The sequence below is a fragment of the Anolis sagrei genome, chromosome X (assembly GCF_037176765.1).
Source record: "Anolis sagrei isolate rAnoSag1 chromosome X, rAnoSag1.mat, whole genome shotgun sequence".
Taxonomy (NCBI): Eukaryota; Metazoa; Chordata; class Lepidosauria; order Squamata; family Dactyloidae; genus Anolis; species Anolis sagrei.
Genome location: NC_090034.1, coordinates 32,097,492 through 32,125,355, shown reverse-complemented (window position 1 = coordinate 32,125,355; position 27,864 = coordinate 32,097,492). Strand labels below are relative to the sequence as shown.

General features: G+C 42.7%; 1 protein-coding gene across 4 annotated transcripts in view; it reads left to right on the top strand.

The window, feature by feature from the left end:
- The first annotated feature begins 2,878 nt into the window (after window positions 1–2,878).
- The window catches only part of MLXIP (MLX interacting protein), a 60,635-nt gene continuing 35,649 nt past the window's right edge, over window positions 2,879–27,864 (top strand). For 3 of the 4 annotated variants that reach the window (XM_060785979.2, XM_060785978.2, XM_060785976.2), the window contains exons 1-6: window positions 2,879–3,478; window positions 25,126–25,232; window positions 25,554–25,639; window positions 25,828–25,917; window positions 26,732–26,773; window positions 27,086–27,254. In XM_060785979.2, coding sequence (XP_060641962.2) covers window positions 2,973–3,478; window positions 25,126–25,232; window positions 25,554–25,639; window positions 25,828–25,917; window positions 26,732–26,773; window positions 27,086–27,254 — 1,000 coding nt within the window. In that variant the 5' untranslated portion in view covers window positions 2,879–2,972. Of the gene's footprint in view, window positions 3,479–19,745; window positions 19,840–25,125; window positions 25,233–25,553; window positions 25,640–25,827; window positions 25,918–26,731; window positions 26,774–27,085; window positions 27,255–27,864 lie in introns of those variants that run through there. The other variant, XM_060785980.2, reaches the window with a different exon arrangement.

Below are 27,864 nucleotides of genomic sequence, written 5' to 3'. Positions count from 1 at the left end.
CATCCTGGGGGCGGGGCGATAATCTTGGGGGCGGGCTGTCCTTTTGATGGGCGGAGCGAGCGTCCTGAGTAGCGGGATGTGCTTCCTAGGGGGAGAGTGAGGGCCTTGGGGGTGGGGCTTGTGTCCTGAGGAGCAGGGTGTATTTTTTGAGGGGCGGAACGTCCTATTTAGTTATTTATCGTGTCACGAGCAACCAGACAGTTGTATTACATTTTTCACTATTGGCTGCCACTTCCCGGTAGATGTCAGGTGGTGCAATATCGGCTAGACAGTGTAGTTTCTCCAGTGGTGTAGGGCGCAGACACCCCGTGATAATGCGGCATGTCTCATTAAGAGCCACATCCACTGTTTTAGCGTGGTGAGATGTGTTCCACACTGGGCATGCATACTCAGCAGCAGAGTAGCAAAGATCGTTGTGATCCCCAGGTTGTGCCTGTCAGCTTTCGTATGATATTGTTTCTAGCACCCACTTTTTGCTTGATGTTCTTGTAGGTCAGAGCATGGTCCAGAGTGACTCCCAGGTATTTGGGTGTGCTGCAATGCTCCAGTGGGATTCCTTCCCAGGTAATCCTCAGAGCTCGGGATGCTTGTCTGTTCTTAAGTTGAAAGGCACATGTCTGTGTTTTAGATGGATTAGGGATCAGCTGTATTTCCCTGTAGTAGGCAGTAAGGGCACCTAGAGCTTCGGAGAGCTGCTTTTCAACCATCGCAAATCTCCCTGCTTGAGCAGTAATGGCACGATCATCAGCATAGATGAAGCTCTCTGTCCCTTCTAGCAGTGGCTGGTCATTTGTGTAGATGTTGAACATGGATGGGGCAAGCACACTCCCCTGAGGCAGGCCGTTCTTCTGTTTCCGCCATCTGCTTCTCTGGCCCTGGAACTCAACAAAGAAGCTCCTGTTTTGTGGCAGGTTTCCTATGAGGCAGGTGAGGTGGGAGTCCTTTGTGATATTATACATTTTTCTCAGAAGGAGGCAGTGGTTTACGGTATCATAAGCCACTGACAGGTCTATGAAGACAGCTCCTGTGATCTGCTGCCTTTCAAAGCCATCTTCTATGTGCTGAGTCAGGTACAGCTCTTGCGATGTGCAGCTTTTGCCTTTCCTGAAGCCAGCTTGCTGTGGGATCAGACATGGGTCTATTTTTTCCATAATTCTATGCAAAATGAGTCTCTCCAGAACTTTGTAGAGGTGGCACAACAGGAAGATTGGTCTATAGCTTTTTGGATCATTACGGTCTTTGCCTGGCTTCAAAATGGCTATGACTCTTGCTTTCCTCCAGATTTTGGGGATCTGACAGGATGCAGTGCAGTTGTTCATCAGTTCCAGCAGCCAGCACCCTTGCTTTTGGACTAAAGTTCTTGATTTGTTCCATCCATAGATCGTCCAGGCCAGCTGCTTTGCCATTTTTACATTTATTGAGAGCCATTGTCCAATTCAGTAAATGTAAAGGGTTCATGAAGGTTATTGTTCTCAATCTCTGGTTGTCTGGCTATTGGGTTTTTTTTTTCCTACTTTGGTGGCAGGGTTGGGTTTCCCGTTCTTCAGGAGTTGGTGTGCTATCTGACCTGCCTTTATGTTGGCATGGGTATTAGTTTGTGAGGGGTCGTTGCTCAACTGTCTCAGCAGCCTCCACGCCTTCTGGCTGCTCCTGCCCATGTCCGCCTCTATGATCAGCTTGATCCACTGTTCTTTCTTGGCTTCAGAGATGGAGGACACAATGCTCTGCACTGCCTGAAGGGTTTGCTCACTAAATGGGTCTTTGTTGTGGAGCCTGTAATAGTTTTCCAACAAGGCAGGTGTTTCGGGAGTAATGCCCTGAAGGTAGTTGGTTCTGCAGCCTCTCGGTATGGAGGCCCATGAGCAGGTTTTCACGATTTTAATAAAGTGCTCATATTTCTCAGGGATTGGCGCAACCGATGTGATCATGTCATCTAACATGTCTGAGAATTTAGTCCAATCTGACTTTCTGAAGTTGAATTGTTTAAATCGAGCTTCCTGAGGCCTTATGGTTGGGAACAGTTGGCATACTATAGGTCGGTGCTGTGTGTTTGGATTTGGTGTTGTTGTTGTTCATTCGTTCAGTCATCTCCGACTCTTCGTGACCTCATGGACCAGTCCACGCCAGAGCTCCCTGTTGGCCGTCACCACCCCCAGCTCCTTCAAGGTCAGTCCAGTCACTTCAAGGATGCCATCCATCCATCTTGCCCTTGGTTGGCCTCTCTTCCTTTTTCCTTCTACTTTCCCCAGCATAATTGTCTTCTCTAAGCTTTGCTGTCTCCTCATGATGTGGCCAAAGTACTTCAACTTTGTCTCTAGTATCCTTCCCTCCAATGAGCAGTCGGGCTTTATTTCCTGGAGGATGGACTGGTTGGATCTTCTCGCAGTCCAAGGCACTCTCAGAACTTTTCTCCAACACCAGTGGTCCCACTGATTTAGTGCATTGCTGTACGATGCTGTCGCTCACAAATAAGAGGTCTGGGTTATATCCTCGGTGTCATCTCCCGCTGTTGTAGGATGGTGGGAGCTTACTATCACGAATGAGTGAGAGTTTGTGCAGTTCAGGCCAGGAGAGGACAGCCTCTCCATTTTTGTCCTGAGAACGTCCTGAGAAGCGGGGTGTGCTTACTGGGGGCGGAGTCAGTATCTTGGGGGCGGGACGAGCGTCTTGGGGTAGAGCGACCATCTTGGGTCAGGGCGAGGATCTTGGGGGCGGAGCGTGAGTCCTGGGGAGCAAGCGGCTTGGGGGCGGGGCGAGGGACTTGGGGGCGGGGCGTGCGCCCTGAGGAGCAGCGTGTGCTTTTTTGGGGGGCGGAGCGTGCGCTCTGAGGAGCACAGGGAGCTTCCTGGGGGGCGGGGCCAAGGCGCCACGCGAGGCAGGGGCTGGCCTGGCTGTTCAGACAGAGGCGGCGGTGTTGAGGAGCGGAGGCCTGTGCTGCCAGCGCTCGCTGCCTTCCTCCCCGGTGGTTTGGCATGGCGGCCGAGGTGTCCACGCGGGCGGGCCGGTTCCGCCTGCTCTCGGCCCCTTCGTCCCGCCGGGCGCCGCTGGTGGCGGAGGACTCGTCGTCGTCGTCCTCGGAGAGCAGCGGGGAGGAGCCCGGGAGCTGCCCGGCGGGGCGCGGGCGCGGGCGGCGTGGAGGGGCGCGGCGGTGCAGCCCGGGCGGCGAGGGCAGGCCTGGGCGCCCGGCGCAGATCATCCACTCGGGCCACTTCATGCTCTCCTCGCCGCACAGCGAGCACCCGCCCAAGAAGGGCTACGACTTCGACACGGTCAACGAGCAAACCTGCCAGACCTACCGCTTTGGGGCGGCGGCGGCGGCGGCGGGGGGCGAGGAGGGCGGCGGGGGAGACGGGCCTGGAGGCGGAGGAGCCGGCGGAGGAGGCCCGGGAGGCGGCGGAGGAGGCGGCGGCGGCGGAGGGCGGCTCAGCATTGACGCCTCGCTCACCAAGCTCTTCGAGTGCATGACCCTGGCCTACAGGTGAGGCCAAGGCTTCAGAGCAGGCCTGGCCCAACTTGGGCCCTCCAGGAGTTGGGCACTTCAAAAGGAAAAAGGAAGGGGCCTGAAGCAGCTAGGAATTGTGGGAGTTGAAGTCCCCAAATCCTGGAGGGCCCAAGTTGGGCCAGGCCTGCTTGAGAGACCTTTATTTGAGGGAAAATGTGTTAAAAATGTTGAAACATACCTGCCTTTTCTGAGGGGAAACCCCTCGAAGGAAAGATTCTAGACGTGTCAGATAAGTCAGACATCCAGGGTATACAGACACATTTCTGAGGGGAAATGTGCCCCAAAAGAAAGAGGAAAGTACTTTCCCAAAAGAATCCAAAATCATATTAAGGGTATATATGTTTTGTGAAGGGAAATGTGCCAAAAACATTCCAGAATCTTTGGATAAGGAGGGTGAATAATATGCCTTCTGGGGGGAGACACGCCCCAAAGAAATCTTTGAGGACATCTGCCTTCTTTTCCAAGGGGTAACATGTCCAAAGAAAGAGTCCGGAATATTGAGATATGAAAGGTGTTGATTTTTTTTTTGTTTTCCTGAGGGGAAACACATCCAAAGAAATTGTGATTCTATTTATTTATACCCCGCTTGATCCTTCCAAAGGGGATGGCTTGACAGCAAAGCTTGAGGATACAATTGAAAATGTACAAATATGCAAACGTTAAAAGGGAATTAAAACACAGCACAAAAAAAATCATCCAAAACATAATTGTCTCGAAGTGTGGAACACTAAGGGTGGATATGTTTGGGTTTTTTTAGTGGAAATATGGAAACGTAAACATTTCAGAGTTCATAAGGCATAAGGGTATATGCTTTTAGACACAAAAAGGAAATCAAGTATTTAGATATGAAGGGTGTATATGAAGAGAGATTCCAGGATGGTGAGGTGTAAATGTTACTTTGCAAAAATAATATAGATGTGCTATAGCAATGGTTCTCAACCTGTGGGTCCCCAGATGTTTTGGCATTCAACTCCCAGAAATCCTAACAGCTTGTAAACTGGCTGGGATTTCTGGGAGTTGTGGGCCAAAACACCTGGGGGATCTACAGGTTGAGAACCATCATGCTATAGGTTTTTTTTTGGGGGGGGGGGGGAGGCGCTGAGTTTTTACTGAAGATTCCCAAAGGCATTACAGAGCATACATAGGAAAAAAGCAGGAAGGAAAAAAAAAGAAAGGAAGGCTCCAGATCAATGTCTCTTTCCCTCTTCTTCTCAGCAATGAGTGAAACTTACGGCCAGTTTACACCTCTCTTACCTATCCTGCTTTGCAGAAAACCTACCTACTAATAACACAACATAACACAACTTTTGTTCCTGAGATCAAAATATTAATTCCCAAATTGGTTCTATCATAAAAAAAGACAGGAAAAGGTTTATCAAACTGCAAAAACTTTGCACACAGAAAGGTTTAAAATGGCATATTTTCATGAAGGAAAATTACAAAACAAGTGCCTAGACCAGTAGTTCCCAACCTTTTCTTTTTAACCAGGAACCGCTCTCTAGCATTAGTACCAAAAGGGTTACAAATCCATTTTTGATCAACTTTAGTTTTGGATTGGTTATTTGGGGTGCTGATTCAGAAAATTGCATTGGATAGACCACATCAGCTCTAGTTTTTGATAGAGAGCATATGCCATCCATTAGTTGCCATCTGCTCGTCCACAGAAAACCATATTTAATAAGCCTTGTCACTATAAAAGGGTTTTTCGAGACTAGTAACTCTTGTTAAAACGGTGTAGTAATGGTGAGGTCGTGGACCATATTTTAGTTTTTGTGGACCACTGGTAGTCTACGGACCACAGGTTTGTAACCACTGGCCTAGATTGAAAGCAATAATAGTACTCCTGTCAGCCACAAAAACAGCAACGTTTCTGGAGTAGAACAACTACTTTCAAAGTAAAGACTGCACAATTCAACAGGAAATAACATTTTCAAAGTAAGGAACAGAAAATGGTTTCCAATTTTGTTACATAGTGTAATCAGAATCCATTTTTTTCCAAAACGTCTAGTTGTTTTCTAGTGTCAGTAAAGGGTGAGCACTCACAGTAAGATACACTGTGAGTATTATCAGTCTTTATTGCCTAACAAAGATAGACATGTGTCTTTCAAATGAAAGGATTATTATGATTCCCTAGGTCAGTGGTTCTCAACTTTTGGGTCCCCAGGTGTTTTGGCCTACAACTCCCAGAAATCCCAGCCAGTTTACTAGCTGTTAGGATTTCTGGGAGTTGACGGTTCAAACATCTGGGGACCCACAGGTTGAGAACCACTGCCCAAGATAATTCCCTTGTCTTCACAACAACCCTGGAAGGTAAGGCTCCCGAGCCTTGAAGGATATGGGAGCAAAAAACCATAAGAAGTTGTGAAGGAAAGCCAAGCTGTGGTTCAGTTCCAGAGGGCTATCTTTTGGCATTCTGTTTGGCTCCCCCAGCCTGGCCCTTCAGGATATGAACTGAACTAGGAAACAGAACTTGTGCTTGGTTTCCTTCCTGGCAGTCTGTCTTCTGTGGTTTCTAAAATTCTCCTCTTTATTTTCCTGAAGGTATCAGGAAAACAAGAAAGCAAGGGCTGTTCCACAGGGATTCATACAATAGAGACCATGGGGATGTTTGCATCCTTTAAAATAAGGGTTGGCCCATATGCCCTTTGTCCCAAGATGTATATGTGGCCCTCAATGCTTCCCAGGATCCTGAGTCTGGCCTTTTTTTCTGGTAAAAACAAGTTGTGCATCTATCCAGGTGTAACAGTATCCCTGTAAATAGGTAGCATTGTTTACCAATAAAATATGATTTTTTTCCCCAACAGAAGTGGGTTTCCTGGCACTGTTTTTGTTTTAATTCAGTCATCCATGTGGACCATGGAGAGTCCCAAGGCATAAAATTTATTATGTTATGCTTATTTCTCTCTACAAAGAAGACTCAAAGCAGCTCACATTAAAAGTATTTCAATACAATTTAAAATACAAAAACATTAAAACATCCATGGTACTAATGAATAATAAACAGTTAAAATCCTTTAAAATGTCCTTGCATCTGCCTACATTACCCACCTCTGCTCTAAAAGCCTGCGAAATGAGGATTGTTTGGTGTAATTAATGAATAATTCAAAAGAAAATACTAACAAATGTATTGGGTCTCTCTTAGGCCCCTTCCACACAGCTGAATGAAATCCCACATTGTCTGTTTTGAACTGGAAGATATGGCAGTGTGAACTCAGATAACTCAGCTCAAAGCAGATATTGTGGGATTTTCTTCCTTGATATTCTGAGTTATATGGCTGCCTGGAAGGGCCCTTACAAGGGTTATGAGGGTCTGCTTTGTCCTGTAAGTAGCCAGCTCTTGGTTCTATATGCCTCTGGATTTGCCGAAACAATTAAATGCAACTCTTTGTCAAAAGCTCTATACAGTTAGAAATCTTTCACTAGTTCAACCCAGCAATTTGCTTTTGATGTGCTCAATGTGCGAATTGCAAGAAAAACATAGGTTTCAATTTTCCCAGCACCGTATCATTTCCTTTGTTTGTGTAACAGTGAGAACGTATATGTGACAAAGTGTGAAAAGCGGTTTTGAATGAAAGGCTGATCCTGGGCCAAGGTGAGCAGAATGGCTGGGAATTCCAGTTACAGGCTATATAATATCCCCATAGGTAACTCTGTCTCAATGCTTGTTGATCCCAGCTCTGGAACGTGAGCTGTGGAAAAGTCAGCTGAGATGTAATGATAGACATGAACAGTCTCACAGGATCAAAATGGAGACTTGTGTAGTTCCTGCTTCCTGTTGGCTGGTCGGACATCAACAAGCAAGGTCTGCCACCATATTGCCGTGAGCAAAGGAAACCTCCTTTTTCCAAGACCCCTCTCTTTCAGGGAACTGGGCTGGACTCGAGCCAGTAATCTGAAAGACAGGACCCTTTCCTATGAGGAAATGCAACACTTAGACTCCTGCATGGTATGGAAAAAGTAGATAAATCAGAAGTTTTTCTCCCTATTTCATAATGCTAGAAGGGAGGGTGAGCCAGTGGCGCCAAATGGCGAGAAGTTCAGGGCAGTCAAAAGAAGCATTTCTTCTTACATTGTGGCATTGACTGTAAGATGTATGGATGGCAGCTTATTTGGATGGCTTTAAAAAGAAATGCATCTTGTTCATGAAAGATACAAAGTCTCATGACTGTTACTCATGATAGCAATTTATTAGAGGTGGCAGACAGGAACATGGTGTCGCCCTTTAGTCAAAGTTATGAACTTTCCATTTGTTTGAGTGCTGGACCAGATAGGCCTTTAGTCTGATCTTTAAACCCAAGGGTTGTGCTTTTGTTTAAGGCAAGTTTATTTAAATGATTTATGTAGGGAGCGAATTCCAAAACAGCCTGTTTTAATTACATTGTTTCGCATAGGTTGTGAAGCTGTGGTGTTTTTTGTTTGTGAAGGTGGCTCTTTTTTCAAGGCACGCTAGTATTATTCTGGGGATAAATGGATGATTAACAAATCCAGCCCGCACATTGTTTGTCCTATGCTGTGCACCTGCGAAACATCACCTGCTGAAACAATGAGATCTACAGGACTTTATAATCTCTCTCTTTTGAGATTGCCAAAGATTCCAGAAGCATTGTTGTAACTGCCGCCTAAAGACTAAAGTATGACAACAATGAAGCGAAAGATCAGCTTGAGCTGTGGCTGGTTCAGCGGCGATAACACTGGCACGTTTATATTTCCTTTGTCTCAGAATGCTTTGTGGCAACAGTCTCCCTGCTGTGGATGGAAAACTTCCCAGCTGTTTCATAAAAGAGTTTGTCAATGTTAGTTTTACTCAATTTTGAAGGTGTAGCCCTTGTAATAATTTTCTTTTCTCCTGTTGAAGGGACCAAGGATGGGAAGAAGGTTTCTAGAAGCAAAGTAGTGTCAAGATAGTGCATCATAATGCTATTTTCACATTTCATTTTGCTGGTGAGAGTTAACAGAGGTGATTTTTGGCATCTGTTAGTTTGGGCAACCTCAGCAAACAAGATTCAGAGGCTTAGACTAACTAATGCCTATGTTAACCCCCTTACCTTCCCTCTGATGTACCAACCTGGTATGCGTCTATCTTAAGCAAAGTCTCCTTAACAGATAAGAGCATCGTCAACACGGCTTAAAGGGGTAAAGCACGCAACTGGATCAATGTAGGCGTTTCTATGCTAGTTCATTAACCTGCTCTAGAATAGGTGACAGTGTGCTCCGGATTCTGAACTCCCTTCAGAATCACAAACAATATTAACGCATCCTTCTAAAGACAAGGGACAAAAATAATAGCTGAGGAAAGAAAATCATATTTGTCATTGACTTCACCATTATGATTGACTTAGTATCGTCATCCCTATATACAGTATCTCATAGAGTGACAGTCTAAATTTCAGTAATTGTTTCTACTATGGTGGTCTGAGATTTTGGTACGATTTTGATTGGATCAACAGCTTGTTAGTAAAGGAGACATTCAGTGTTTTTAAGTTAATTCAATTTCATGTGTTCCTTTTGTCCCAAGATGTTATTATTGTTCGACTCTGTGTTGCCATATTTTATACTCTCAAACAGAATGCATTAAGAGATACTTTCTCCTCTCTCTCCTCCACAATTTCACTTCAATTATGTGGATAAAGCCCTGATCCTGAGACTTAAATTTGAGCCCCTAAATGTAAGTCTTACAATAGCTCTGTAGGCTTGTAAATAGCCATCCACTTGTATTAAGTTAAGGATTGTTTGCAGAATGATCAGAGAAAGAAGCTGTCATAAACGACGAACATAAGGAGAATTGGGATGGCGTAGCTAGGGACATTTTTCTGTACGGTAATTATGTTTTGTGTGCTTATATGTATGCTTGCTGCAGGTCTCATGAGTGTAACTTAAGACAGAGCTGATCCTAGTGTTTTCTTTAATGGTGTCATAGTTTGGTGGTGGATCATGGTTCTGTACAGATAAGGATGATAGCCACAGATACACTGTTGGTGAGCATGGTTCAGTCTCTCTCTGGCCAGGGTCAACCTGTCAAATGCTTGGTCTTAAGGCACGCAGCAGACTGACCGTTTTCTGAACTGATTAGCTGTCTCGCCTCTTCATGGCTAAATCTGTCACTAATTAACATAGCAATAACAGCTGATGCCTGTATAGCTCTTCACAAAGCAATAAAGGATAGCAAAACATTTTATTTTTAATTATGAAGATTTAAAAAAAGAAATAATAATGCACAAATGTAGCAGATTTGGTGGAACAGAAAGAAACTTTCATGTACTAATCAGAGGACTTTTTGAGTCCCTCTCAGTGTGTGAATACATTTATCATTTAAGCTTCTAATGAGTTGAGTGCATGATTTCAAGTGTTAGTCTGTTCCATGGTTGGGCACATTGTTTCATTTCTTCTTGATGTTCAGAGTCAGGGATAGTGTTCTGGGATAAACCAGGGCAGAGACTGGAAGCAACACCAAAAGAAGCAAGTTAAGTATAACGAATGCATTTGTATGCTTCTGAAAGATCATTTGTTGAAACACGAGAGAAAATTTGCCCTTTATTCTGCCGTAGACCCCATCTTGGGAGAAAGACAGGATATACATTAAATAAAAAATATGGCAATTAAAACCTGTATATTCCTCAATGCCTTGTAGTCGGTCCTATGCCTTGTACTCTGATTTGGGTCCTATTGCAATCAATTGCACCTAGTTCTTGTTATAGGAATGCAGAGTTCAAGTCAGAGAGGAATATCCTTCCTGTGTATGAATTGGCTACTTGAAAAAGAGCAGCTTGCATAACCCAAGAATCTCAACTTTGTTTATGAAAGCTGCTGTATATCAACTGTCTAGGGCAAGTTTGCTTCTAGCATAGCTTGTGATCTAAATATCACTCCAGAAGTCATTTGTTTTCAAGCTGCCACAAGATTCCATTTTGTGGTTTGACTGCGTTTCATAATTGTGAATGTCTGGGAAGTTTTCTAAACTGGGAAAGGGTGGAGGCTCTGGAGCTGCTGTCGTTCTGGCATATCAATCAAGGGGTGAAAATACAAAAATCTTTTGAGTTTAATGGCATTCTGGTTGTAATATAGTATAATACCGTTCTGTTGTATTTCACACATACACTTTTATCAGCCTTATTGAATGCAGTGTGGCTTATTTCTGAGCCTATCCCAACTTTGCAAACTCTTCTAGGGCCCCTTCCACACAGCTGCATAAAATCCCACATTTTCTGCTTTGAATTGGGATATATGGCAGTGTGGAGTCAGATAACCCAGTTCAAAACAGATATTGTGGGTTATTCTGCCTTGATATTCTGGGCTATATGGTTGTGTGGAAGGGCCCTAAGATGGGGAACTGTTGCAACAGTTACTTGCATTGAATGTTATTAGACATTAAATTTAATTATACTCTTTCTTCATGGAGCATAGAACTGCATGTATGACTTCTCCATTCCATTTTGTCATCACTGCAACCCTGTGAAGTAAGTTGATCTAAGAGATATCCTGAGGTCACCCAAGAAGTGTCATGTGATAAGTAGTGATTTGAACCCAGGCTTTCTGTTTCTAGTCTGATGCCATAGAATACCCTGGTTATTGGTCATTCCTCTTTCTCCAGTCATCTCTATGCAGCCCATCCACTTGGTGATCCCTGTGGCACAGCTCCCATTTGGAGAAGTCATAAAAACAAAAACAGACGGCATTCTGTTCCTCCAGCATCCAACCCCGTTGCCTGCAGGAAGTTATATATGCGTTAAAATAGCCTGCCGTATAGTTTTGCATATTAGTATGATGCAATGTGTTTGGACCTCCTGACTTCCATTTCTAGGAGTGTTTTCAGGGCTTTCCTGCTTGTGAAATGTTTTTTTCCCTGAGCTCTTTGCAGGTAAAGTTTTGTTTTTCCTTCCTTAGTCAGCCTTTGTATATTGTGAAATGTCAGGCACGTCCCCTCCTACAGACACTGAGATAATTCCTATTAGAACCAGGTGTATGTACTACACAAAAAAATACATATCTTCCTTTGTGACTGAAAGTGGAGAATGCTTCTGCTAAGACAGTGCTTGTCATCAATAGTTTTTGCATAAATCAAACGATTTCCAAGCAATGGCTTGGCTTGCCAACTAAATGCTGAAGCCCTGTGATTACAGTTGAAGGTATGACTTCTGATAAGCCTCCGTAGAATTGCGCATATGCACCTGGACACCGTTGCACAACTTCCAAGTCTTCAGTGTTAAATTTCAAAGCGAGATTCTACAACCAGTGCATGAACAAATACAGAAATAGCATGTAGTTACTGCTTTAGAAAGTTGCTTCTGTTCTTGCATAGAATTCCTGAAAGTTCCTGATTGTGTGTAGGAAAAACTGTTTTGTTTCTATATGGCAACAATAAAAGAGTTGCCTTGCGATACGGTACTTCTAGGTTGGATAACCACACCAAAGTAAACATGAGGAGAAAAGATCAGAAGCTTCAGGTCCTGCTGAAAGGCCTCCAGCACCTCTTCAGGTGCAACCACATTGTGCCTTCTTTGTTTGAAAGTAAGATAAGCAGTTGTCTCGGATTAAATTACTTGACAAAATCCACCTTGCTTTATTGTATGAAGGAGCTCTGCAGCGCAATTTGGGTGTTGTCCAGCAGATTTGCTCTGATGGTGCTAAATAACTAACAATAAATAACAGCTAAATAACTGTCATTCAGTGTTCTGTAAGAAACCACAAGTGGAAGGAACACGTTGTGGAGGAAATTGGCCATATCAGTTAAGCCAAACCAGGAGGCAGTTGATAATATGAAAGAGTGGAGGGGAATAAGGATAAAGTCATGTTAATAACTTTTATTTGACCCCCATCTACACTGCCATATAATCAGGTCCATAGCCAGAAAAAAAATGAGGGGGGGGGGGAATGAAACTTTTTTAAGCGAATCATGCAGAGTAGTTCCATAAAACAAAATAATTTAAATAGTATGGTTCATTCTACATTTTATCTAGGTGTAATTAAATCATTTTTCTATTTTAATTACAAAGTTTCAAGTCTTTAAATAACTAGAAATGACTAGTTGAAAACTGTGTCAAAACTTTTTGACAGAAATCAGGTTCCATTGATAAACTTCAGTGGACACTCAAGAGTGCAAGTTCAGTCAGCCTTTCCTGCCCCATTGTGCTGCTTATGTATGTTTTCAAATGCTTAAGAGTTGAAAATGACCTGTATATAGTCATAGCAATGGGAACCCTACTATATGGAAAGGGGGAGGGGGGAGCAAGGAAGGAAAGGCCTAATCCCCCATCAGGAACCTGCCTCCTCCATCATGCTGAGGCCAAGAGCACAGCAGGGGGGCAGAGCAGCCTTAAATAGCCTGCAGCTCCACCCCTGTCAACTTCCCCCACCAAGTCTGGTCTCCTTCATAGAGCCTTCAAATCCCCCACCTTCCATGCCTTAGGCTTTGTCTGCCAGTTATGGCTGGGCCAACTTGGTTGCTTCCATTATATCAGCTATTGCTACAAGTAATGACAGTATGAATAAATTGTCAAAATTTGCTTGAGGTAGTGATTGCAATTCTGGAGGGAAGTTTAATTTTTGCTTCTCATAGACTTAGCATGGGGATTTGGTTAACTGGTTAAAATTCATGAGTAAACCAGGCCTTTTTTAACCTGAAAATTTGGGGGAAGGTGAACCCCCCCCCCCCCCCCGCTTGCTATAGCCCTGCATATAATCCAGCTTGAACTGTATAGTAATGGCCAGTGTGGACTCCTGTAATGCAGATTGAATCATATTGTACTGGATTATATGAGTCAATCTGCATCCTTAAACTGGATTATATAGCGGTGTAGATGGGGCCTTTCGCTACAGAAGTGGTAGAGGGAGGCACAGAATCAGATAAATGCAGTAGGTACAGTCCAGATGTTGGGCTTTTTGGAGACCCATTGGAATCAATAGCAATATGCTTCGTCTCGCTTAAAGTTGCCTGCCATGATCAAACTTTCTTTCCCAGGCAGAAATATTCTGTGATAAACAGATCTCTACAGCAGAACTATACCTAGCAATTTTCTGTCTCCTAAATAAATACCATAGTCCATTGCATTTTCAGGGCATACTGTGGGTGTGGCAGGAGACTGTAAACCTTTTCCCTGCTTGGCTTCCATGAGAGACTATGAGTGAACCCCCCCCCCCTTTTTTTTAAATCCTTAGATATAATTTTTATGTAAGGTTTCCCAAAGATCTGAATGTTATTTCAATTGTTCATACAGGGTAAAAAGGTTGAGAAAGACAGGTCCAAACAATCTGTAAATCAGGCGAGTACTAACTCCACATTCCTTTTAAAATACATAGTTGGAGATCTGTTGTATGCATTTGTGCATAGTTTGCCTGTCAGCATTTCTTGTTCCAGATCCGACTCAGTCTCGAAGCTATCCTGTGGTAAGAGGAAAAAAACACAAATGTTTTATTGTACATATTATTGTTTTTCATCCTGATACTTAATTTTTGCTTTTGGTGTACAATGAATACTTTTTTGAAAGGCACACACCTTTTTGCCCCACCAAAAGACAGTCAGAGAGCTGGATGGTTTACACAATGCACTGTGCTGCTCCGCAAAAGGACAAGGGGAAAATTGGGTTCATAATCTGTTTACATGCCTTTCGCTCAGCAGACAAGCAAATGGCTTTGCTCATTCTGTCAAGTTTGTCAGAGGTATGGGGATTTGCCGCTCTGTCCCATGGCTGCTCTGCTGGCTGCCAGCAATTGCTGGCACCACCGCACTGGCTGCACGCCTTCCTTTCACTGGCACTCGCCACATTTATAGGATAATGAAGTGCCACTTGATAAGGTGAATGGCTCTGATGTGCTAAGTGGAGCACCGCTTGACTTCTCATCACTCCCTTCTGTCCCAGTATCTGAAGAGCGGCTTCAGGTTGATGACGTTTGAGATTCTGAGAACAAACTTGTCATTCCACTTGAAGCCGCCACTTACATTGCCAAGGACAAAAGCACATTCACATTTAATTTCTGCACGACCTAGAAATCTCAGTGAGCCTTTGGGCTGTATTTCCTGAAGCCTCTTCTCCCTGCAACCTGCCTTTTGTATTATTTAAAGGATTCATAGGGCACTCTCCCACATCTGACCCAGGTGGCTGATTTTCACAGAACATAAAGGTAAACTGATTTGGAGATGAAAATAAAATAACCTAGACCATCTTAAAACAGCAGAATACAAAGTAAACTAGTGTTTGCCCATGCTTTAATGTTCGTAGAATCACAAGGGATATACCTACATTCTTTAAACAGGCAAAGGGTACACATGAAATGGTTAGAGCCAGTGAAGTGTAGTGGTTTGAGTGACTAATATCCTGGGAGATAAGAGTTTTGAGTCCTTGGGTGAGTCACACGCTCAGCCTCAGACGAAGGTAATGGCAAACCTAGAAAACTGCTGCATGAACAAGAGCTACAATACTTCTATGTAGGATGCAGGCTGTTCGTGTTTTGGAACAGAATATGAGACCTAAAAGCACCACCTCATCTAGTAGCTTTGCCTCCTTTTCAGTGTTAGTTTTCAAATGTAATTTCCTTTGGCGCCAGTGTGAGGATTGAATGTTTAGATTGCATGCCCTTGACCTTGACTATGCACAAATTCAGTATGTCCAACTGTTCCAAGTTGCAAGGGTTGGGCGCTTTGTGTAATGCTTCAGATGTATTGTGTGTTGAGGCCTTGGCCTTTGTAAGCCGCATCGAGTCCTTCGGGAGATGCTAGCGGGGTACAAATAAAGTTTAATAATAATAATAATAATGCCGCCTGGGCCATTGCTGCTCTAGCACCGTGAGAATACCTTTGTGCTTCTCTTTTTCGAGTGTGTCCCTGACCAGAGAGTGCTCTGGAAGATCAGGAATTGACAAGAGCTGGGTACATGGTTTACAGTCAAAAACAAACTGTATGCATAGTACATTTGTTTCGTTTCCTTTTTTAGAGAGCAGTGTATTAGGAACAACAAGTTACTTTTCCCTTTAAAATGGACTACACCTGAAAAATGTAAAAATTTACTTGAAACAAAAGTGGCCCCGGTTGAATTCCCACAAACCAATGTTTTAGGAATAATGAGAAAATGTTGTTCAAGAGGCTTTCAGAAAGTCATTCAATTGTGTCCTTGCCACCCCAAAAGAGTAGTGTTTCACAAGTAGTCTAGTTACTTCTAACATCTAACTTTCAAGGTCTTCTAAAAGAGTTCTGGATGGTAACCATTCATCTGAATGGTTACCATCTCTTGTTTGTAAATCAGCAACAAGTTTATCTCAAAAGTTGACACCGATGGCTGAATTTGATTTTAAAAGCAGCCCTATTGTTGTTTTTTGTCCTGATGGGAGATATGGGGATGGTGGAAATGATTCCTGGTAAAGCTTCCATGTGGAAAATTATATAGCATGACTGAATATCTACATGTCTTGCTCTTAACAGTCTTCCTGGTAAAACCCAGGTGGGTGGTTCAGTTCTGGTTCTCACCCAAGGAAATCCTTCCAGGAGTGAGGGCAGAGATTAGGCATATAGTTCTCAAGATGACATGGTGTTTTCATCTCGGTCCTTGTGGCAAAAATGTGTTTTACCGTGGACAGCTATCAGTAGGACAACTTATTGCGGAAATGTTCTATGTGTCCTGCTTATGGTGCCAATTCCGCTTCCCATAATGACAACAGGAGAGGTTGAATAAGCAATCTAAAAGCCAAGGATGCCAAAGAGAGGGACAACTTCTCCTCTCCTAGCGGCCCTTAAAGGACCAGGGTCTGTCTCGGCCCTTGCAGGTCTTGTTGACCAACATAGAAGCGGCAGGTGATAGGAGAAGTGCTCCAAGTATGTAAAGCATGTCAAAGCATTCATTCCTTCTCCTTTTCATTTAATGAAAGGGCGGCTGTGTGCCCAGCACAGTACTCTTTCAGGTGCAATAGGTCTGAGCTCTACTGCAAGTGAGAAGTGTTTGCTTTTTTTGTTTTTGTTTTATGAGCTCAGTATACAGTTCAGATAAAGCTGTCCAATGTCACACATTCACTAAGTCTCATTGGCTGGCTTGATATTGTTCATTTTCAATAACACACATTGTCATTTTGGAAGGTTTTTTTGGCTACCCCTCTTGTTTTTGTTCCAGACTGACATTTTAGGCTTTCCGTGATCTAATGCCAAATCTGGCTCTTGTTGGGTTGAATGTTTGTGATATTTCTAACTGAATAGGTGCTTCCTAGGTAAGTTCTTGAACCTTTGGCTGCTTTGAGCAGTAATCAAAGTAGGTTTTTTTCCCTTCTGTGCCCAAAAGAATTTGCATTGTGAACAGACTTGGGGTGAGAGAGGTGAGCTGGTTCTTTGATATGTGATTTTCTGGAACCTCAAATAGACTTTTAGAATAAGATCCTTGTAGTCTTTGGTGTATTTATAGGCTTGTCGTGTTGTGTGGAGAATGTTACATTATCCTCAGTGACAGAAGGTCCAGCTTCAGGTTTCTCCACCTGTTGCATGTAGTAAACAGTTCTATGAAGTCAGGAAATCTTTGCACTCCTTTCCACTCAGGGTCAGAAAGAAGTGAATAAATAATTGAAATGAGGTTGTTTTGAGGAAGTCCACTTAAGCTACTTTGGTCGGTGCCTCCCAATTATTGGAAACCTTATCTCTACAGCTGCTTCATAGCCTTGAAGGCTGGTGTGTAGCTGGGGTCTTCAGAATGCTCAAGGGCTGGGTTAGTTGCCAAATAGCAATTAATACTTGATTTAGAGGGGCTCTCTGACTTGTAAAGCAACTCCGCTGTGGCGCGTTTTAGCTCATCGCTTTATGATTTTAATCCCAGAAAAAAAAAAACAGGAGGAAGACCTTAGAATAGTTGAATAGGTAACTGGATGCTGGCAGGTGACACTTTTCCTCATCACAGCATGACGTCAGGAGACAAGATGCATTTTCTTAGTACCTCCGTTGCTAAAACTTGAGTTGGCTGAGCTTGACACTATTGGCATTTCAGACAAAATCCCTTGAAACTCAAATTTAGTCATGCGACCACATCTTTTCATAGTTCATATTTCAGTCTTTACAAATGAGATTGAATGCTAAACTGGGATTTTGAATGTGAAGTGCAGCATGGCCTATGAAGAGCATGGCTGCAACCCTGTGGTCACTGTATTCATTAGCTGCCGCAAATATAGCAACGTCTGGAAGCTTTAATTAGATCAGGAGCTTGCTACCGGTTGTATCAGCGCCAAAACTCTTTGTCTCACCCCAGTATTAACAAAACAGCTGTTTTACCTCCCCTAATCTCGTCTCCTCTTCACCCTGAAGCTCCAACAAGATTAGGCGAATGGAAAGAGAGAGGAAGGAAAAAGTGCTGGGATTACAATGGTTATTTTTAGAGGTAGCCAGCAAGAAGGGAAATGAAAATAACTTGGGTGGTGAGGGAAAAGGAAAGTTTTGTTCTGAGTTGCCCCTCTGTTTTTCTCATCCCAGATTGAGAGTTGGAGAGGAAATCCTGAAGTATCAAGCATGAAGCAGTAGCTCTCCCTGCTGCCCTAGAGATTTGGGAAAAGACAATGTGGCTCCCATTTTTATAAAGGTTGAGGATGGAACCTCCTCAAATTGTTTAAATTCAAGCATTGCCTAAAATGTCCTATAACTGGGTGTTTTGCACAGCTACATTTTCTTCTGTGAGTGTAGGCTGCAAGCTGGAAAGACATTGGAGAATATGAAGCTATCTGATGCCTGGTCAGACTATTTGTTCCTAAGTCCCAGCATTGTCTGCTCAGGCTGGCAGCGTGTCTCAAGGATGTCAGGGACACAGAGTTTCATGCAATTATGTGCCATCATCCAATCTTTGTTTAAATTGGAGAAGCCAAGGAATGAACCTGAGAGCTTCTGTATGCTCGGCCATTGCGGTACAGCCTTCCTGGTTCAATTCTCACTTCAGCCATATGTTTTAGCCTGCAGCCGGAGGGACAACAGGGAGGGAGGCCATTCTGGCTATTTTTCACTATTTGGGACATGTTGTTCTGCAGCTCAATGGTTCAGCTAATGATCGTTTTTGAAGCAGTTTTCATAGAAGAAACTGCATGTAACTGGCTCAAAGTGAAGTGAAAACCTCTGGCTTCTGAGCTTTTTAAATAGCTGGCTTCTTATGATCTTATATGAAAAACTCTGATTGTTAGGTCTTAAACGTATTAATTTTATTTCACGGTTGGCCTTAATTTTTTCTGAGCTCCCTACTCAGTCACAATCTGAAGAAGGTGAGCGGCAGAGACAGCGAAAGGTATTTCACATTCTGCTTTAATGCCAAAATGAGTAATGTTTGTTATTTACCGCAAGGATTTACGTTGGCTTGCCCTCTGGTGAACTGTATTCTGTCTCTCCCAATGATATGTCAACATCCATTTCCTTGGTTTATATACTCCTTGTTTTTGCCATTTTTCTGTGACAGTCAGGTGTGGCACTTTGTGTGAAGAGGACAAGCATTCAGCTTACTAAAAAAAAGCCCTGTCTTTGTCTCTTTGGTAGTATTCTGAATCCAAGTTAGAGAGGGATTTCCAAATAATTATCTGGTGCTGATGGAGTGAATGATTGTCATAGAATATCGGCAGGTGACTTAAATGTTTTGCCTTCTGTGTACTGCAACTCTAGATGCGTTTGAGAGAACTCATAATTCTGAGTGTTTACTACTAGCTGTAACTAACTCTGCTTCTCTGCATCCCCTCCTCAAAGTCTTACTTTTGCTACAGTGCTTTTTCTCATATACTTCAGGCAGCTGAGAAAAGCAGATTGTGCCTGGACCTTTTAGCTGCGATTGGAGCTTTGCTTTCCAGATGTTTTACAGAGTGAATGCATGTCAGTGGGAGAGTTTGGACTTCATTGAAACTCCCCAGACAGGGGGAAAATAACAATTCTTATTGGCTCAATACAGGAATGTTTTTGTCCTACGCGGCTGCCTTTTTGCTCTGGAGTACAATAAGCTAGCGATCTTATCTGACGCTCTGAATGAACCTTTGTTGGAAGAAATATTGTTGGTTTTGGCTCTAAGACAGTTGAATTCACACATCCATTGGTCCAGAAAAAGATTAGGTTATTTTAAAAAAAAAGATATGAGCAGAAAAGTTCAAAGTGTCTTTTAGACTTTGGTATGGGAGAATAATTGCCTCAATTGGCTTTAGTGTGTCCAGTTAATATTAATTAACTAGGTAATACCAAACCGATGCAATGCCCTTTCCTTTGGTCCAGAGGGGGCAAGGTGCAGATCACACAAAGTGTGGCATAGAAGCACTTGCTTATTGCAAGCTGTGCATTGAGAATGAGCCTTTGGATAGTCTGGGTCACAACCTGGGTGCCGTCCGTTCAGCAAGTTTATGAGTGGCTTCCATCCGGGAACAGCGTAAGTCAGAACATAACAGCCTTTTTCTGCCAAGATTTGTCTGTATCTCTCTGCTAGAATGGAGCTAAATTTGGGCCAAATCTTTTACATGTGAACTTTAGATCTTGCAGAATTGGCCTAGCTGTCTTCCTTCAAGATAATTTTAAATACTGCTTTGCCTCAAATTGAAAATCCCTGCCTAGAGAACACTAATATGCCAAGTGGACAAAAGGTTCCAGTGGTTCCCTGTCTTTGTGTGTATGTGCATGTTTTCATACAAAAGGAATCATTCCTCAAAGCTAGTAGTTTGAATGGGGGAGGTCTAGTTTTCCCTCTATATTTGTCTATTGTCTGACTGTTTGATTTCGCATTGTGTACATGAAAAGACTTTGCTGATCCTTTCTTTACTGTTTGAAAAATGTTTCTCCCAAAATCGTGTATCATTGTCATGGTCTTTCCTTTGCCTTATAGTTTGTTTCTTCTACTTCGTATGAAGTATGCAGAGCAATTGTTATATATGTACACATGTTCAGAGTAAAAGGGTTGCTGTGAGTTTTCCAGTCTGTCTGGCCATGTTCCAGAAGCATTCTCTCCTGGCGTTTCGCCCGCATCTATGGCAGGCATCCTCAGAGGTTGTGAGGTCTGTTGGAAACTTGGCAAGTGGGGTTTATATATCTGTGGAATGATGTGCAGGGTGGGAAAAATAACTTTTCTTTTGGAGGCAAGTCCGAATGTTGCAGTTGGCCATCTTGATTAGTATTGAATGACCTTGCAGCTTCAAAGCTCGGCTGCTTCCTGCCTGGAGGAATCTTTTGTTGGGATGTGCTAGCTGGTTCTGATTGTTTTCTGCCTGTAATTCCCCTGTTTCTGAGTGTTGCTCTTTATTTACTGTCCTGATTTTAGCCTTTTAAATACTGGTAGCCAGCTTTTGTTCATTTTCATGGTTTCCTCCTTTTTGTTGAAATTGTCCACATGCTTGTGGATTTCAATGACTTCTCTGTGTAGGCTGACATGGTAGTTGTTAGAGTGGTCCAGCACTTCTGTGTTCTCCAACAGATGGATATAACCTACCTGGGGACCCTCGGCTGCCAACCAATCATTTGTTTTATGGCAACAGATCAAAATGTTGAAATAGATAGTATGTTCAGGGAATCTCTTTGTCTTCTTGGGGCATGTGCTTGTGTGTTTGGTTTAAAGCAGAAAAAATTGCATTGCTTAAAAAAAACATGATACTGATTGTAAGAAATATAGGATTAAAGGGAAGCTGCTGTTGAGATTTGGTAACTTTAAAAAGAAAATCACCTTAGAAGGTGCAGGTTAATTGAAGTATTGCATGCAACCTCCCTCTTGGATTATTGATTAATTATTATCTGACCCACCATAAACTTGGACTTAGAACTTGATTTCTTCTTTAGAGGATTGGAACTGGTGTTGCTGGTGGAGATATATAGCTATTGTTTGTTAGGAGGAGCCAGTGAGAAAGAATACCTTAGTGTCTCAAGAGACAAATGTGGCAGACTTTTCTCGTTTCTGCCTTTCTTCCCCTTAATGTCCCTGGGTAGTGATGTCTAGGAAAGAAAACTGCTTTTTATGGCCCTTCTATAAAATTGAATGGGGAATGAAAATACTGCTGCGGGAGAGATGAGTAGGAGCTGCGGTAACTTTGCAGGAGAGAAGAAGCAAATACATAGCTAGAGGAATATCTTACTGCCATTATGCCTTTACTCTTGTCCTATAAAAGTCCTTATGCCATTCAATCCAGGGGTGGGAATTTACTCACACCTTCAGGCAAGGTAATTGTCAATGGGTCATTTGTAAGCTTGAGAGTCCACAATATGGCACTGAGTCACCAGAAACCTATTTACAAAGCAGTTTTGCCTTTAAGGGCCAGGAGCTTCACTCCAGATATTTTACAGCCAAACCTGTTTAGATAGAAAGAGAAAACAACTAGATTTTGGAACTGTAATGCAGCCAATTGACTGAAATTGTCCCTGTTGCGATTAGGTTTTGTTGAATTTTAAAAGGGTTAGCAGCCGAGAGATCAGGGAATATTGGAGTGGGCAGGGTTTTATATCAAGACTAAGGTTACCAACAGTGTTCCTTGGCTACCAGCAGAACCCATTGTAGATGCTTGTCATCGCTGCCTTCAGTTTATTATAATACTAGCCGTCCCCTGCCACGCGTTGCTGTGGCCCAGTCTGGTGATCTGGAAAATAAAGTAATGAGAAAGTGTTGGTTTCTAATATATGCAATTTCTTTATGGTTGTGGGTAAACAATATTTCTTGCTGTTTCTTTGCCAGTGTTGATGTGGAGATTGTCTGGTTTGTCTACTCTGGAATATGCAACATATCATTGTCCTTCTTTAGGGGTCCCTTTCAAATCTTTGATACTGCATCTGCCATATACATACATACGTGTGTGTGTGTGTGTGTGTGAATGGCTGGATGGCTCTTTGTCAGGAGGGCTTTGATTGGACTGGATGGCCTTAAGGCAGCATTTCTCAACCTGAGAAGTCAACACACCAAGGGGGGGGGGTCACCAGGGGGTGTCAGAAGGGTCACCAAAGACCACCAGGAAACACAATATTTTCTGTTGGTCATGGGGGTTTTGTGTGGGATGTTTGGCCCAATTCTATCGTTGGTGAGGTTTGGAATGCTCCTTGATTGTAAGTGAACTATAAATCCCAGTAACTACAACTCCCAAATGTCAAGGCCTATTTCCCCCAAACTCCATCTGTGTTTATATTTGGGCATATTGAGTATTCATGCCAAATTTGGTCCAGATCCATCATTGTTTGAGTCCACAGTGCTCTCTAGATGTAGGTGAACTACAGCTCCAAAACTCAAGGTCAATGCCCACCAAACACTTCCAGTGTTTTCTGTTGGTCAGGGGAGTTCTATAATTTTTTGAGTGATGGTCACTTTTTGTGTTGTGAGATGTTTTGTTGCCAAATTTGGTGTGATTTCGTTCCTTCGTTCTTTTGTTTTTAAGGTACTCATTATGCACAGAGCATTTTTATATATATAGATTTCTGGACCAGCTCTCTAATGTGTGCCAGGAGGCTGGGGTTAGCCACTTTCTCAGTCTTTAGACACAGAAAGAGCCTCCTCGAAGACTGAGTAAATACAGTTGGGCGTCCCCTGGGCAATGTGTCTTGTAAACAGATAATCTTTCCAACCCATTTCCAACATTTTATGCAATGCTTTTGACACAAAATCTTTATATATAAAATCTCAGCCTGCGTATGTTTGTGCTCACAGAACTCGAAAAGTAGTCGGTCGATTGACTTGACACAACATAGTATTCCAAAACATGCGTGTTTTTATAGTAAAATTTAATTTTTACACAACGTTGCATTCGAATATACACATGTATTTAGCATAAAGCTGGCAGTCCAGGAATAGGCACAATGGAATCTGTGATGCCCAAAGCACCCATTCACAGCTTAGCTTTCGTTTTACCTCAGCAGTATAACAAATGAAAACTGAGTTCTAGCAACCAATTGCTGTGTAGCTTTCCTTTTGCCTCAGCAGTAAAAGAAATAACAACCTCTCACTAAACAGCTTTCCTTTTACCTCAGCAGTATAAGAAATGTATTGTCGAAGGCTTTCATGGCTGGAATCACTAGGTTCTTGTGGGTTTTTTTCGGGCTATAGGGCCATGTTCTAGAGGCATTTTCTCCTGACGTTTCGCCTGCATCTATGGCAAGCATCCTCAGAGGGAAGCTGATGAGGGAACACAACATACAAACAATCTACAAACCCACCAAGAAAATCCAACAAATGCTACGTTCAGCAAAGGACAAGAGGGATCCTCTCACCTCCGCAGGAGTCTACTGTATACCATGCAGCTGTGGACAAGTCTACATAGGGACCACCAAACGCAGCATTGCCCAAACACGAATCAAGGAACATGAAAGGCACTGCAGACTACTTCAACCAGAGAAATCAGCCATAGCAGAGCACCTGATGAACCAGCCTGGACACAGCATATTATTTGAGAACACAGAAATGTTGGACCACACCAACAACCACCATGTCAGACTACACAGAGAAGCCATTGAAATCCACAAGCATGTGGACAATTTCAACAGAAAGGAAGAGACCATGAAAATGAACAAAATCTGGCTACCAGTATTAAAAAACTCTAAAATTACAACAGCAAAACAACAGAGAGGAAACAACCAGGCACATCTTAACACCTCTCAACAAAAGATTTTCTCAGGCTCAGCCAGGCCTTCAAATGCTAATGAAGGTGGTCAGTTGAAACATTCACACCTAGCTCCAGCAGAGAAGAGCTCTTTGCCCCACCCCAGCCATTCCACAGATATATAAACCCATTGTCCTAATTCCAACAGACCTTACTACCTCTGAGGATGCTTGCCATAGATGCAGGCGAAATGTCAGGAGAAATGCCTCTAGAACATGGCCCTATAGCTCGAAAAAACCCACAAGAACCTAGTATAAGAAATGCCACCCAATCACAGAGCAGCTGTCATTTCACTTCAGCAGTATAAGAAATGAAAGCTTAGCTGTGTTTGGTTGCTATTAGCATACCATTTATTCTGACCAACATGGCATTAAAGTACTAACGACTTCAATTTCCAATACACCTTGCGTTTGCTATGATTGTCAATAAAATAAAGGGGAAATCTTTACAAGTGTGCGGTTTGAATTTAGAAAACAATTGCTTCTCCCAGGGGCACTTATACGTCGCATGCTCCAGAGTCATTAAACCATCTGATCTTTATGTTTATGCAGAAAATGGACAACCCAAAATGTAGTCAAACCACTAGCTTTACAATAAAAATGAATTCTGTTAAAAACCTATTTTTCTTTCCTTTCCTTTCCTTTCACATAGACACAGCAATGCAAGGCAGGGTGTTGAATTGAATGATGTGTTTTTTCGGTGAATCTATGTTGACAGCAATACTTTTACTTACTATCTCATTTATTTCATATCAGACTGGGCCACAGCGAAGGGTGGTCGGGTTTAGCTAGAAAATAATAAAAAGTCTTCCATTGGGTAATTGACAAAAGAGAGAGCCTGTTGCACCCAGCCCTAATAACTTAGTTTGAAACAGCTTCATAGTCGTCCTGATACGAAGTTATGTTAGTATCCAAAAGAAACAGGTTCTGAGTTCAATCACAAGTTCACCACAATCTGTCTGCTGTCTCAGTTAGCTCTGGAGCGGAAGCTCTGGTGTAAGGTGCTGGATTGCTTTCAGCATTGCCAACCCTACCGATCTGCTTACTTTCATAAGTATCTTTATTTTAAAACGATTACTGTTCTGTCCTTTGTTGCAGTGGCAAATTGGTCTCTCCAAAGTGGAAGAATTTCAAGGGCCTCAAGCTTCAATGCAGGGACAAAATCCGGCTCAACAACGCCATCTGGAGGGCCTGGTACATCCAATGTAAGTAGCAAGCACTCTGGCTCTGTTTTTGTGTGTTTGACAGAAAGCATCCATCAATTTGTGACCTGTGTAACATGTTATTTCTTTTACATATTAAGTATTTAAAAGCTGTAATAGGTCAGTGTTGTTACACAAAGAACAAGGAACATTGCATCCACAGGGAGGGCAGAAGTACAAGTGTTATCTACTGGAACCTGTTGTCTGAACTTGGTTAAATGCAGAAGTCTTCCATTCCCCAGCTGTTGTATGCAAGAGCCTTGGGGAAGAAGACCCAGGACAGGGTCTGGTTATGCTCTGAGAGTGCTCTCAATTCTCTTGTAGATCTGGAGAAGCGGAAGAACCCTGTGTGCCATTTTGTGACTCCCTTGGATGGCTCTGTGGAGGTAGATGAGCACCGTCGTCCTGAGGTAGGTCAGACAGAAGCTTCAGTTTGCTTTCATGCTTCCTGTGTCTCCTTGCTTCTTGTGCTATACTATGTGAGTGAATGTGTATGCAAGTATGAATGAGAACTCCGTAGAGGCCAAGTGCAAACTCCCGGTCTTTTTTGTTTCAATCATGTCCCTCCTCCTCCCTCAATTTTTATGATTTGTTTTAGGCTATTGCGACAGAAGGGAAATATTGGAAACGACGGATAGAAATTGTGATCCGAGAGTATCACAAGTGGAGAACGTACTTCAAAAAAAGGGTATGCTTACTTACAGCTGTTCTTTTAAGGTGGAAAAAGTGAATTGCCTTAAGCAAGCATGACAAGGTTTTTTCAATGAAAGAACTGAATTGTGAAAACAGAGAAAATAAGAATCAGCAATTAAATTGCTTTGGTTGAAGTCACATGCTGTGGAATGATGAAGTACAGTAGAGTCTTGCTTATCCAACCTTCGCTCATCCAACGTTCTGCATTATCCAATGCAGTTTGCCTCCCGCCCGGATCCAGCGCAGTTTCAATACATTGCAATGTTGTGGTGCTAAATTCAAATATACAGTAATTACTACATAACGTTACCTTGTATTGAATTGTTTTTTCTTTGTTGTAAAACATGATGTTTTGGTGCTTAATTTGTAAAAATATAACAAAATTTGATGTTTAATAGACTTTTCGTTAATCCCTCCTTGTTATCCAACATTTTTGCTTATCCAGTGTTGTGCCAGTCCGTTTATGTTGGATAAGTGAGACTCTACTGTAGTGGTAACGTTTTCCCCATTTGTGTATTTTTGTGTTACTCATAAAGCTGTGGCTCAAGTGAGTTGGTCAGACAGGATAATCAAATAATAAGATTATAGGTTCCTTTGATTCAAGCCAGTAAAAATTCCTCCTAAAAAGGGAGTTTGGGGCCCTAAACAGTCTTCCCCAACTTGTTGCCTTCCTGATGTTCATTGGACACAAAGTTTATCTCCCATCTCCAGGGTCAGGAAGGCTGGTCTACAGATATGAAAAAAAAACCACATCTTGTTCAAGAACTGCAATGTAATTATGAAAACAATTTTTTCCTTTTCCTTTCCAGTTGCAGAAGCACAAAGATGAAGACCTTTCCAGTTTGGTCCGGGTAGGTGTTGAGTTTTTCTTGGTTTTATTTGTTTAGGGAAAAGTCCCAGTATTGACATATAAAAAAAAATCAAGGCCTGGATCTATCAAGTATTGATAAGGACAAAAAGTTTCTTGGTGATTAAAAGCTAAATACAATTGCAGATTTTTCAGTTTCAGATGCTAACTGTGGCATAGTACAACTAGCAAAGGTAGCCAATAACAATTCTCTCAAATGTGGATGAATTGTTAGGCTTTATGCCTTATGGACTCATTGCTAGTTGTGTTCAACTGCTGGCCCTCTCATTTAATAGTTTCCTTTCCTCTTCTGCAGGATGACGATATGCTGCTCTGGCAGAATGAGAGCTATGGCAGGGAGACTCCGGTCCCAATGGAACTGGACTCTCTCTTTAGCACTGACATGCTCATGTCAGAGTTGCCGGACACCCTCTTCTCCACATTGTCTTCTCACCAGCCAGTCTGGCCAAGTCCCAGAGAGATAGGTAAAATCTTGCCTGTGTCCTTTGTAGAGAAGTTATTTCTAAAGATTGGGTTTGCTGCTTTTTGTGCCTTCCATTTTTAAAAAACAGATGAACTTCCCTCTTTTATTTCAAACTTTGCTTCATGTTGACTACTAGCACTAAGTGAACATGTTTTGAAAGGGCTATGGCTCCCTGCCTTGGTCCCACCTCCCTTGCAGGCATGACTGGTGGGGATGAGAGATGGGGCCTTCTCAGTAGTGGCTCCTTGGCTATGGAACAGTGAAATTAGATCAGCACCCTCTCCCCTGGCCTTCAGAAAAAAATAAAAACTTGGTTATGGGACCAAGCTTTTGGGCAGTGAGCAATACAAGGAATTATCAGGATTATTTGCAATAGATATTGATATTTGGAACAGCCCTGGACTAGGATTGTTGGATTACAGTGTTCCCTCACTACTTTGTGGTTCACTTACTGTGGACTCGCTGCTTCACAGTGTGTGTGTGTGTGTGTGTGTGTGTGTGTGTGTGTGTATATATATATATATATATATATATATATATATATATATATATATAGAGGGAACACAGTACGCCACAACAGCAAGAGGCCCCAGCGACGACCAGGAGGAGCA